The sequence below is a fragment of the Bombus pyrosoma genome, linkage group LG17 (assembly GCF_014825855.1).
Source record: "Bombus pyrosoma isolate SC7728 linkage group LG17, ASM1482585v1, whole genome shotgun sequence".
In the NCBI taxonomy this organism is placed as follows: Eukaryota; Metazoa; Arthropoda; class Insecta; order Hymenoptera; family Apidae; genus Bombus; species Bombus pyrosoma.
In genome coordinates, this window is record NC_057786.1 from 4230436 (window position 1) to 4240963 (window position 10528).

The 10528-nt window shown below is 38.4% G+C and overlaps 1 protein-coding gene across 2 annotated transcripts in view; it reads right to left on the minus strand.

Moving 5' to 3' along the window:
• Positions 1–5876: 5876 nt before the first annotated feature.
• The window catches only part of LOC122576917 (putative fatty acyl-CoA reductase CG5065), a 55744-nt gene continuing 51092 nt past the window's right edge, over positions 5877–10528 (minus strand). Inside the window, exons 2-8 of one of the 2 annotated variants that reach the window (XM_043747827.1) lie at positions 8399–8661; positions 7992–8308; positions 7645–7892; positions 7249–7432; positions 6805–6990; positions 6455–6709; positions 5877–6383 (exon numbers count right to left, since the gene is read on the minus strand). In XM_043747827.1, coding sequence (XP_043603762.1) covers positions 6305–6383; positions 6455–6709; positions 6805–6990; positions 7249–7432; positions 7645–7892; positions 7992–8308; positions 8399–8644 — 1515 coding nt within the window. In that variant the 5' untranslated portion in view covers positions 8645–8661 and the 3' untranslated portion in view covers positions 5877–6304. Of the gene's footprint in view, positions 6384–6454; positions 6710–6804; positions 6991–7248; positions 7433–7644; positions 7893–7991; positions 8309–8398; positions 8685–10528 lie in introns of those variants that run through there. The other variant, XM_043747828.1, reaches the window with a different exon arrangement.

The window sequence follows — 10528 nt, forward strand, 5'->3', positions numbered from 1 at the left end:
GTTTCCGGTCTCCTTCCCGCTTTTTACCTTGACAGATGGATCCAATGTCCGTATCTTTCCATCAGTCCTCGTTCAAAGACTTTCTTCTGTCTCCTTCATAATGGAGGATCTCACTTCTTCGATTTTCCTTTCCAGTGTAGCTAGTCGCGCGGTGTCATTACCTCTGTCCCACGAAGGACGGATTAGTACGGAATCGGAAGCAGAGGCACCACACCGCAGGCATTTCTCCTGCTCACAAGAGACCCTTTTGAATATTTCTGTTCGGAGAGCCTCATTTTCTGCCTCCAGTACCGCCACCCATCTGTCCATCACTATCGTCGCTCCTGTGCCGTAGACGGGAACTGCCCTCCTTGCGAGTTCTGTCCCACTGTCAGCAATGGAGTTCGCCACATCTCGTAAGATCTTAATATTCATACCTTTAAGGTTCGTAGATGTGACTGCTATTCTTACTATTTCCTGTGCTCGGTGGATCATCTCGACTTCGATGTCTGCTACAGAGGCGTTTCTCATTTGCAGGGTTAATTCTTCTGGCAGCTTCGAAGCGATGTCTATGGCTCTCCTTTTCTTGCCTCTGGATATACTTGAGAAGAACGACGTCATCGAAGACAGGGACTCTTCATCCTCCGATGGTATCCGCCTCCTCGGGACTCCCACTGAGGCTACACCAATGTCAGCAGCTCTCTCTGTCGTCACCGGGATCGGAGAACGTAATATCGCCTCCGCCGAAGTCGCTTCCTTTCTGATCCTTCTCGTCTCCCTTATCGAATGCCTGCTGTTGTCGTCATAGCTTCGAATCCTGGTTGTAGTTTGGCTTCCATGGAATTCATCAACTGGGTTATTCGCCTTCCCCCCTTGGCCGAAGCTTCCTGTGGCCTCCAATTCCTGTGGAAAGCGCGACGCTACCAGTAAAGCCGCTTGCCGACCGACGGCTAATACCACCAGGTACCAGTAGGTACCAGAGGTAGGCCGTTAGTGACTGATACACCCATCAGTCACCTCCCAGTGCCATTGATCGGAAAATGCTCCATAGCCGTGTTTCTCAGCGTAAGGTTAGGGATCTTTTATAGAGTCATCCTGGCAGTCCGACGGATGAAGGCGGGGCTCCCACCTGTTGCAATATGACCAACAGGGTACAATATTTTTGGCTGGGTTCCCTCGGGATCGCATTCCCGTACAGCGACCCGCTAGCAGAATCGCAGTCCTTGAGTGGTTGAAAGGGGGAATGAGGTAGGATTAAAGGAAAGAGGAATGACGAGCCGCGACCGCAGCTGCGAGCAATTACACCCCCTAACGACCTCACGGCCAGGACACGTCCATGTCCATTTCCGAGCAGCGGCTGACGCAGATCCTGCGGGTTATTAACCCGCGAAATCCTCCGGTCGGACCGGTGCTGTGTATTAAGCCCACATCGCCGTCCCCCTCCCTTTCTCGGGAAAGGTGGGCTTTTACGCTTGCTTCATCTTCCTGAAATAGTCGGCATCCACGCCTAGAACCTCACATCGAATGTCTAGGATCGGAATGTGAGGAAGGAAAATGAATAGAAAAAGGATTTGGAATAGCCATTGCTCCGATAGCCATTAGCAAGCCAGTTGTTACGATTTGGCCTTGATCTTTGGTGTTCGTAATTGTTATGTATTGCTTTAAATGGCGAAGCTCAGATCTCTCGAGTTATATTTAAATCAAAACGGTAGTTGCCGCCACCAGAAATAGTCATTAATCTGTTTCGATTAATTCGATTCTCATTCGCTATTTTTTAAACAAGGCAAACGACTGAATGGTAAACAAGGAAACAAGGCAAAAACTTGTCGTACCGTTGTAAGGCGCAGCACTATTTTCAATTTCCAAATTGTTGTATTCTTGATGTTTTCATTCGTTAATATAACCGTATAGGTAGCGTTAACTAGCGTATCAATACGACTGTTACATCGGGCGACACAATACCTAGACCAGGCCACACACCGCTGGCCGGATAGCAACCAGATGTCCGCACGTCTTTATCGCGTACCCTCAATAGTCTTAAGAACCAATCATAAATCTCAGGAAATTCTAGAAGGACCTTCAGACCGAACAAACATCTCTAAACTAAATCGTTATCTAAAGGTTATTGTTTATTGCAAGAAGATATCGAAAGTTCGTTTTGCTCACATACGATATTTCCCACTAGCTGTTTTCTCTCGGGGGCGGTCAACGCCCTTCCACACGCACCAAACTAGAAATTAACCAATCGACAGAGAAGTCCTTCCCTCACTCTCCCAACGAAAAATTGTCATTAACAAATCAGCTTTTCTCGCGTCTCTAGACCCACCCATCGCAAGCTTCCTCCGCTGCATCATCTTTACAGAAAAAAAGTCTTTATACAACCTTTGAACTGTTAACATCTAAGCGTCCGTCGCGCACCGCATACTGTCATTTTAATTGAACTGAATTATATCCCTTTGGTTAAGAAGTTGTTGGAATAAACTTTAATTTATATATGTTAAATCAGTGTAAAATCATTTGAACCACCCCTATTATCGTAAGAGAAATCAGGGGATCGATCATTTCGTGGCGTCGATTATCTAATCGTAACGGAAATTTACGCCTTTCGTTGACGTGTTTTCTGGCGATCGCGTCTCTCCGCGAATGGTCGAAACGACTGATAAATAAAATTCCACATCTCGGTTTACCCGCTATGTCTAGGACTACTAGCACGGAGAAGATTACTTGGAATAAATAAATATTCTCAATATCTTCTTGATTGTTGACGATAATAGTCAATGAATAATTTTATCGAAGACGTACATGTGGTACAAGTCCCAAATCGAAGAAGAAAATTACAATCTTTAGCTTCTCACCTTGCTTATACGTGTTGCCGACCGCACTCTTGGACTATCGTACTAAATTAGCGTAGTTTAAACACTGTATGAATCGTTGACGATTAATAAATGCACGATTTTACTTCTTGACGTTACTCAAAGACTGGATTAAAAACAATTCTCGACTAAGCAAATACTGCTGTTCTTCTGAACTTGATATTAACTCCCGATAAATTTTTAATTAACTCTTGACAAAATTTCAATTAACTGGACTGAACTCCATATCTGAAATGAATAACTAAACTCAACAACTGAACTGAACTCAATAACCGAACTCTCGACAAATAAAGAACTGAAATCTTGACAAATTTTTAACTGACTGATTACTGTCTCTAAATGGCTACCCTTATTGCCTAAGACTATCATGGGCTAATTGTCACGTGACGGATTATTCCATGATAACGCGGAGTTTTGGTACGTGATTACTTTTGTGGACGCTGCAATCTTCTGTTCTGTTGGTGTCCTTCTAGAATTATTAGGGTTTCAGCTGATGTGGTTTTCGTGGAAGTATTATTCTAGCTTTACTTTTTTAAACAAGTCCTTCTTGCTGTATTCTTTTTGCAATATTAATTTCTACTGATCTTAGGTCGTACTCTGGCTAAACACATAGTTACCTTGCTGATGCCGGTACTTTGACGCGTGCTAGCTGTTTGTCGCTGTTGACGCTGTGTGAGAAGGTAATAACATACCATTTTCATCAAAATTCCCATTCATAAAGTTAAAAAATTCCTATAAAAAATAGATCACCTGGAACTCGGATTTTCGACATTATAACGTAATTTTTGTTTTCGTCGATTCTACATAAATGGAGTCATCGAGCATGTGTGGCGCATCTGACAAACCCCCTTTATCACCTGAACATGGCCCATCAAAACCACAAAGTTCTTAGAACGAATACCCCACTCTTTCAATTGCAAGATTATAAAAGCCATTCCCAACCATCAGAAACCGATTCTTCTTGTATTATTCTTCAAAGAGTGAATTTGTCTTTAATAAAATTGATTAATAACATTGTTTTTGACTTTATTTTATTACGCGGAAAAATTATAGCCTTTACACTTTACAACTAAAATACTGATATCTTCTACAAAGTGAAGCGAAGTTTATCGTACACAGTAGGCTCTCGAATCACCTTTGAGACATCAAACTTTATTTAAAGAAGGAAGACAAAAAGGTCCGTACGATTTTTGATGCGGCACATGCATGGCCGTAAAAATGGTAAACATTCTCGTAGTTCGATATTCTGTGATTTTACGTGATTATAACACGCTATGTCTCTAGATTTTCTTCGAATAATCAAAATTAGTACTGAACCCATAGTAGTTTACCACGAACGATTTATGGTCGTTATCTACGATTTCTCTTTCCACAGCCGAAGGTAACGGAGGAGAGGCGGCCGCCCCGAGCGTTCGAACTTTACATTTTCTTGCATGAGATGCTCCGGAAGGTCAGTAGAAACGAAATGTATGTCTTTGAAAGAAAGAAATGTAATGATGTTACAGAAAAAAGTTTAGATTGACAAATGTAGACTTTGGAAAAATCTACAAAATAAGACGTATGAAGATAGAAACCCTCCATACGATGATTTGCAAAAGGATAGAAACCTAAAATTTTTTCACTCGTTTGTTATTCGACATTCGTAGTAATAAAAGACGCGTGCTAACGAATTCGTGCAAACGCATTTTGATGGACAAAAGAATGACATGAAAACGACACATCGTAGATAAATCCAAACAACTTAAATTAAAATTTTAAAAATTCTACTGGCTCATTGGCAGACGATCCAACTTAAGCGTGCAGAGTAAAATAATGCTATACAAAGCCATATTAAAACCTGTTTGGACCTATGGGATCCAACTGTAGGAAACAGCGAGTAATTCGAACATAGAAATTCTTCAACGATTCCGATCAAAAACTCTAAGATCCTTAATAGATGCACCTTGGTATGTCACCAACGAAACAATACATCGGGACCTTAAGATGTCTACAGTTAAAGAAGAAATATCCAAATTCAGTAACAGATATAACATAAGAATTAACAATCACCAAAACTCACTAGTTACTCAATTACTTGACACGATGGACCAGATCCGCAAGCTAAAAAGACATTACTCTTTAGATTTAAGCATTAGATTCAACTAGAATCAGAGGACGAGTTTGGGGGCATCTGCGTGGAGCAGACGTAGAAAGGACGGAGCCGTGAGCGTGGTCGAAATCTCCGGGAAACTGGAGAACTCGAAGAAGGAAGTTAATCAGAGCGAAGGGCTAGTGTCTGTGGAAAAATAGTGGGTGTAAAATCCAAAGGAATTCGGTCTGGAAAGACGTGACAGGCGAAATATAACCTCGTGTGAGGTTAGGACAGTGAGGAAGCCATATTGGGATGCGTGACAACAGCGCCGTTGCACGAGCTACCCGGAGAACTACACGGACGCAGCCATATTGGCACGCGCGCCGAAAGCGCGTCGCGCGGGCCATTTGAAAGTGACAGTGACCGGTGGCAGTGGCAAGTACGAGTGTAAGTGGTCATCTTGAGCGCCCAATGGGGAAAAAAGATGCAGCAACCAGGAAGAATAAAGAGGCAGAGAAAAGCATAAGAGGAGAGGGTAAAGCATGAGGACCTCCGCAGAGTCATGATGGCAATATGCGACACGTCCATGCTGCGAACCACGCTGGACACCGGGCGAAGCAGAGCCGTATATTGGTGGACCCCGACATCGCGGAGCTGAGGGCGAGATGCATTCGGGCCCGAAGACGGTACCTGATATTTTATCCAGCTGACTGTCACGTCTATTTTCTATTTCGCCTATACAAGGTTTGCGAACAAACAATTTTGTAACCAAACTGGACCTTTAGGACAAATGGAAGATTTTTAGAAAAGTTTTACTTTAGAACTACCTTATTTTAAAAGATATTTATTCTCTATTATCATTGTTAATTACCGAGTGAACTTTTAAATAGTAAATTAATTGTTGCTATCGAGCAATTATCTCATGACTTTTGTTTGGTGGAGGCTGAAAGAAGTTTTTATCATTATACGGAAAAATATTTATTTTCAGTGAACAGATTTAATATACAAATTATTAGTAGTGAATATTACTATTTTTCCCTATATAATTTTTTTGTTGTTTGGCATTACATAAACACATGTCGTAAAATTTTTATGTAGAAATGATGTTTAAACAAACACTTAAAGATGATGTATGAGCGTTTGCAAATGCTATTATATTACAAACATCGAGAAGTAAAGAAATCGTCATGTATGAATTATTTATAAATCATAAACCGTGTGCATATAAATACATACGTCCTTATTAAGCAATGCCATAAATGAATTTATTTAGAAATGACACGAGTGAAAAGACAAAATGAACCGGATTATGAGCCCCTTCTTCATAAAATTCTATTTATATTGTTTTTTGTTAAAAGAGAAAAAAGTAACGTTCAAATAGTCAGTACACAAAATATAATATTATCCATAACAAAATTATTATACCGGATATTTTGGTGATCTGATGTATCCAGTACAACCTGAAATAACCGAAAATATATGTATTTATATTAATTCCTATTTTTTTATACTAAGATATTTTTATACGCACCTTGATAACCGTTGTCGGGCTGTTGATTTAAAGTCTTGTTTCAGAATAAATTTCCTAATTCCCATCAGGTAAGTTGCGACATACTTCTCCCAATCTATATCCCCTATATCTAGTTTGACCATATCGCTGTCGTTCAACATTTTTACCTTCCTCGCCAAGTTGGAACAGTTATCCTTTTGGAAAGTCCATTCGTGCGTGGTGAAAAATCCTATCACTGTGAATAACTTAATGCCACTTTTTAGAAGTTTCATCATTCTGAAATATCATTTTTAATTATTATTATAGATGAAGTCAGAGATAATATTCCCTAAAGATTGTTCTCGTTGTTCGAGGATTGGTAGAATACTCACATTGGTTTACTACCTCGGAGTCTTAAAAAGACATCTATGACGAACGCACGCAAAACATGCGGAATTACACTCCGAACGTTGTAAATATATCTGTTAGCTATGGTCGAACAACCTGGGTACCATAGTGTATCGTTCAGTGGCATGTTTATGCTATATTTTACGATAGAATCTATCATCAGACTCCACCTTGTCAATCGAAACACTTACATTATTACAGTAATTAGAATTATACTTAAAGTAAAGTTTATTATCATACGAGTATCTCGGGAAATGTTATGGAATTTAAAATAAATATTATATTGTATCACTATTTTTCTAAACTTATTGAGATCTTCTATGTTTGTTTGCTCTTCTATTGTCCACGTTACTTAAATAATCTGAATCTTTTGAGATACTATAACAATCGAATTACGTTCGTTAAAAAAAATTCGTAATAAATATTACTTAAAAGGACGTGCGTTACTCGTGCAGTTGTAAACTTTAACTTCACGATCACGATGTAGCGTGACATGCCATGCAGTGCAAATTATCGTATCGACTACGAAATCGACAGGCACTACATCCAATCTTGCATCTCTCCTACACCGCATCGCTGTTACACATCCTCTGCTCACAAGCAGAAAGACATCTGGTAACATTAAATTGGTTTAGAAACTATTTGTGTTTTTGGATTACCAGAAATATGGCGGCAAATAGATAGGAATGAATTTTCATCATTGTGAGGAATGACAAATTTAAATTATAATAATCATGATCTGGTGGAAAGCCTTTTATTTATCCACTTTTGGGAAATGTAAGGAGTATTGAACAATTACTATTGAAAAAGAACTATAAAAGTACCTGTTAATGCAGAAGTACCCTGTATCCAACCAGGGCATGGTTCTTTTAAAGAGACACCAATTATACTTGGCCGGACTATCGCAACTGGCAGATCCTTGCATTTGCTTGCTACAATCTGCTCTGCTAAATTCTTACTGAATGTGTATGTGTTTGGATAAGTTTTTAAAACTATTTTCTCCATTTCGTTGATGGACGTTTTATCGAATTTGTCACACACATCGATCACCTCTGAAGGTTTCAAGCTCGTACTGCAAAGTCAATAATAAGTGAACATATTCTTCACGCTATAATTACAAATATAGCATTCGTAAGCCATAGAACAACGTTTGCGTATAACTTATTCTTACGTATAAACTTTTTCCTCAATCTCGTATAGATTCGCATTACTATAAGCTGTGCTGACGTGGACGAAGCTAATCGGATGCCGCAGTTCATTCCAAAGTTCGATGACACGAACAGTACCCTTCGTATTGACATTAACAGCCACGTGCAACGGCTCGTTGAATCTGACAGTGGCCGCGACGTGAAACACTATGTTTACTTTCTCTAACAGCAAATTTCTATCTTCTCGCGAAAGACCTAAATGCGGCAGACTCACGTCACCTTTCACGGGGTAAACTTTGCTCAAAACCGAGGGATGTTTCGCTTTAATGTTATCGTAAATCTGAAAACGAAAATTCCAGAAATGAGAGTTGATCAATTTGGCTGCTGACAGGCTTAAACATTGAAGGAAACAAGTATTATATTTACGAACAGGATCATCTATAATCTTCTCAAATCGTTGTTCTATCGTTTCGTTAGATTTTGGGCGAATTAGAATGAAAATGGCAGCAACGCGTGGACACACGCGCATCAGTTTTTCCAGTAGACCTACTCCCACGAATCCGGTTGCTCCAGTCACAAGGATCCCGCTACCGGCATAGAATTCCTCCAGCGAATTCGTCTTATTCAATCCTTCATTGGTCCCATTTTCATTCGTTTCGTTATTGATTGTATCCATGTCACAGGATCTTCACACTTTCAGTTCCAATATTTGCCATAGATTGAAATTCCCGACAAACAGTATGTAGAAGCGTTTTGTAAATAATATACCATATTGGTTATAGTTGAGATCTTTTTATATATTACCTTCTAATGAAATTTACGTAATTCGACAGTTACTGTTTCGTTTTACATGAATCAAATAATTGCGTTATGTCAACGATGATTTCAGTGTGACGTACAAATATTTTTCTACATGGGAAGTCGTTCATCAAAAAAAGGAAAACGTTACAAGAGCTATGCGACTCAGTAAATACAATTTCTCATGCGACTGTACATTAATTTGTATTATTGCACACTACTCCATAACACGATATCGTAATTAATATTTCGAGTATAAGTTTGAACAATCTGTATGTAGTTTCATTTGACGTCTTCATTTTTTATTTCATGCTTATGCTTGTGAATATTATAACATGCAGTGATCAGTAATTTGTGTGGAAAATGTGTGTGGTTCATGCGAGGTGGTATTAGTCCACATTTAGTAGCTCCTCGTGAATACTTAATACGTATGTGATTTTTCTGTCACCATGCGTGAACACGTGCGCATATGAAATCTGTATTAACATATTTTATATGTTCTCTTCATTCGTTAATTATTTATGGCTGCAAAAGGAGGGAAATTTCCGATATGTCGTTCTAATAATCTATAATCGATGAGTTTTCTGAGATAACGTCGCGTTACTGTAAAGATCAAAACGCAATCTTTTTGTTGTTCATTTTCATTTTATTTCAGCATGAAGATTCTGCAACCAAACCCCTGTATAAGTAGACCCCCCTCGCTATTTTTTCAAGCATCCAATATTCGATTATCCTGATAGCAGAACGATTTACTATCCGAACATAACATTTCCTAATAGCGGATGCCTCTTCTGTTTGAAATATGCACTGTATACATATTTTATTAGCGTTCATGTATAATGTACTCTAACGTATTCTTTCCTTTATTCGATTCAGTGAATTATGATTATAAGATTCTAGTGTGAAACTAATAGTGCTCCAGCTATCGAAACAAAAGAAAAACTCAAAAGCGATATAAGTATAATAGAATTAGCAAAAATACGTGGTATTGGAGAAGCCATAATTACAGACGTTGAATATACTAACATAATGAACTGGTTGACATTCGAGAAGTGGTCTCAATGGCTTAAAGTTCAAAAGGAACGTAGCTCTTTGCAGCGCTATGTTGAACTAACGTAGCTCTATGTTGAAAGTATTATGTGACTTAGCAGCCAAGAGGATATGGAATCCATAGATATTTAATGGGACTATCAATCAATCTTGATCTGTATTTGAATAAATGAAATTTCATATTAAAGTGTTCCATTATCCGTACAGTTTTGTCTTCCTGTTATCCGAATAAAGAGAGCTCTACTGTATTTCAAATTACCTGGTTGAAATTTTACTGCCACAGCAAACTGATGAACATGATAAAATAAATGAGCACAGTGGTCAATGAAATCAACCAGAACATAAAACTTTTACATATTATGTGTCATATATTATATTTATATCTTTTTTATGATTTTCATATATTCTGTAATTTTATTATATATGTTTATTTGCTGTCATGTATGCATCTATTATTTTGTACGTTACGTTTTACGTTATTTAATTTTCTAATTTGTTTTCTGCCTGATCTTTACGATACCAAACCGTTTGTTAGAAAAGTTGTTGTTTTATAGAGACTTGGTACGTGAAATATTGTACACACGTACATATAGTATACAAGCGAAGGAAATTATTACAATTAAATAATTACTATCGACAATTTTGTAAAAATATTAAACATAAAATCTTTTTAACTCTTGAATGTCTATGAAATGATATTTATGTTCGTATT